The sequence below is a fragment of the Pieris napi genome, chromosome 15 (genome assembly GCF_905475465.1).
Source record: "Pieris napi chromosome 15, ilPieNapi1.2, whole genome shotgun sequence".
NCBI classification, from domain to species: Eukaryota; Metazoa; Arthropoda; class Insecta; order Lepidoptera; family Pieridae; genus Pieris; species Pieris napi.
This window is the reverse complement of record NC_062248.1, coordinates 6,761,342-6,763,523: the sequence shown is the minus strand read 5'-3', so window position 1 is coordinate 6,763,523 and position 2,182 is coordinate 6,761,342. Positions and strand designations below refer to the sequence as shown.

Below are 2,182 nucleotides of genomic sequence, written 5' to 3'. Positions count from 1 at the left end.
CTCTAGACTATCAATTTATGCATGTGCAGTGAGTCGAAAAAGCTTTCTACTTTCCAACGTAGTAGACACTGCATGTGGAAAATCTCAACTTATCGTGATTTATTCTCAACAGTTGTTTCCATTACAGTAATTTGAAAGCGGATTATTCTTACTAACGAATACATGTTATTGATTCTAAGAGATAATTTGTTCCACGCTGCCTGACTTGCGTTAATTATATTTTATATATATTTAGTAGTCAGTAGACTACTATTGAATGTATTAAGTATACTAAATTTTACTATAATTAGAAGAATTTTCTTATTTTATAAAATACACAATAAAACCACCGATACAGTTTCCCTTTTATTTGGTCTTACATTTATTTATAAATTATTTTACATTAAATTTACCTAAACCGTAGTCACAAATAAATAAATTAGAATAAATTACTTATACTGACGTAGAACGTAGACTTGGACCACGGAATAAATTAGTGCCCAGGATCAGAATATCATGGACGGTACTTTGGTTTGAAGATTTTGTATGGTCTATAGATAAGATTGAGCGAAGTAGTGAGGAGCTCAATTTGACTGCTCTTCGGGATTCGTTGGGATCTTGTCAGCGTAGAACCGGTAAGGATCATTCTCGCTAATGCGTGCCGGCCTCACCACATAAAGATTTCGCCTTCGAATTAAAGACTAAAATTAAAAACATTTGATATTAATCACAGAATAACGTTTGCCTAGTGTTCATATGGTAGCTTTAAATTACCTATGATGTCCATCGGCGTGAACTTGGAAAGTCGTTTCTCCAGTTGCTCCATCGTGACTGAAGAGTTTCTTTAGAGCGATAATACCAGCGATCGTTAATGCCACCTTACTGGCGATTAGTGCTTTGCCAGCGATGGCAGCCAAGGTCTTCAGAGCCATACCTCCTACTATGCTCACGGTTGTGAAAATACCGAGCAACAGGTAGGGCAGGACCTTTTTTCCTGTAAAATGTCAATTTATCAGCAAACTTGAAATTTACATAAAATTTAAATCTTTCTCAATACATACCTCTACCTCTGCCTTCAGACATCAAATCCATAGAGACAGTGTGAGTATTTAAGAGTTGCTCAAACTTTGCTCGTAGCTTGGTATCGAGTTTTTCTTCAGAGGTCATCCCAGGAAAGAAGCGAGGCTCAGCCACAGCGCTCGGGGCATCAGCCTGTTTCACCAACGTCAAGCCGTCAGCAAGCTGAACGCTTTCCTGTTCGACACAATAATAAAATGAGTAAAATGACCAAAAGTTCTCTCACAAATCACTTATTCACTGTTGTCACCTGTTCCACGGCTCTCGTCAGAGCATTAAGCGCCTTGCCCTTTAAACATGCAGTTATGTGTTTTTGCGCACTGCAATCGTCATATACTTTTTGTAATACTGCGAACTCAGCCGAGGGCCACCAGGAGGTTTCATCTGCTCTGCCACTGTCGATTTCATTCTGTGCGAAATCATCATCCATCCGAGATCTCCTAGGTCCATGAACGTGTCCGGAGACGACCATAGCACAGATGCCTATCGTTAAGGGTATCCGAAGAAACGAACACATTTTTCTAGTCACACACTACACTAAATTAAAAAAATGGGTGAATGAGGGTGGCCCAATAACGACTGACGGGCAAGACACCGGCAGCGACTTTATAACGGCGGGCAGCACGTCGACGAGCATCACCGAACATCCGCTATTCCGCACCAGTTCTCTTGCACGCATGCTTACGTAACTGAACTTGAAAACGATTGAGAACAATTTTCCAAGAGAATTTCTCCGATAAAATGTACTGCAAAAAGCAACACATATGCATTAGCTGCGCAAGTGTTTGAACAATTTTCAATTTGCGGTAAAATAATGAACCAACACTTATTAAAATGTATAAAAAATATTTACAGAATATTTATAATAATGTTCTCTATAGTTTCACATGCTTTTGACCCGCGCTCGCCAACGTGGTTCTTAATCAAAAAAATTTGTTAAAAGTTTGTTAAAGATAATATAAGATTGAAATCAATTGAAAAACTTGATGGCTCGAACAAGTGCGAGATATATTATAAATTATAATATATACATATAAAACAGCAGAATTAACGTATCCTTTCGAGTGAATTACCATTAGGAAAAACTACAGTTATTCCTAAAAAATAATGATATAACTAAAACGAT

General features: G+C 37.8%; 1 protein-coding gene across 2 annotated transcripts; it reads right to left on the bottom strand.

Moving 5' to 3' along the window:
• Positions 1-332: 332 nt before the first annotated feature.
• LOC125056843 lies at positions 333-1,653 on the bottom strand. 2 transcript variants are annotated; one of them, XM_047660153.1, is made up of 4 exons: positions 1,307-1,653; positions 1,041-1,233; positions 754-973; positions 333-666 (listed from the first exon to the last, which is right to left on the bottom strand). In XM_047660153.1, the coding sequence occupies exons 1-4, from the start codon at positions 1,571-1,573 to the stop codon at positions 564-566; spliced, it is 783 nt and encodes a 260-aa protein (XP_047516109.1). In that variant the 5' UTR covers positions 1,574-1,653; the 3' UTR covers positions 333-563. The 2 variants fall into 2 exon arrangements, with proteins under 2 accessions (XP_047516109.1, XP_047516111.1); XM_047660155.1 differs by having other exon boundaries at positions 520-680; positions 1,307-1,650.
• Positions 1,654-2,182: the final 529 nt, after the last annotated feature.

Bases quoted from the DNA above. Each gene is read 5' to 3' on its own strand.
- LOC125056843 (XM_047660153.1), bottom strand. From the start codon at position 1,573: ATGTGTTCGTTTCTTCGGATACCCTTAACGATAGGCATCTGTGCTATG. The intron at 974-1,040 runs GTATGTATTGAG...GACATTTTACAG, and splicing joins GTCTGAAGGCAGAGGTAGAG to GAAAAAAGGTCCTGCCCTAC. The intron at 667-753 runs GTAATTTAAAGC...TTTAATTCGAAG, and splicing joins CACGCCGATGGACATCATAG to GCGAAATCTTTATGTGGTGA.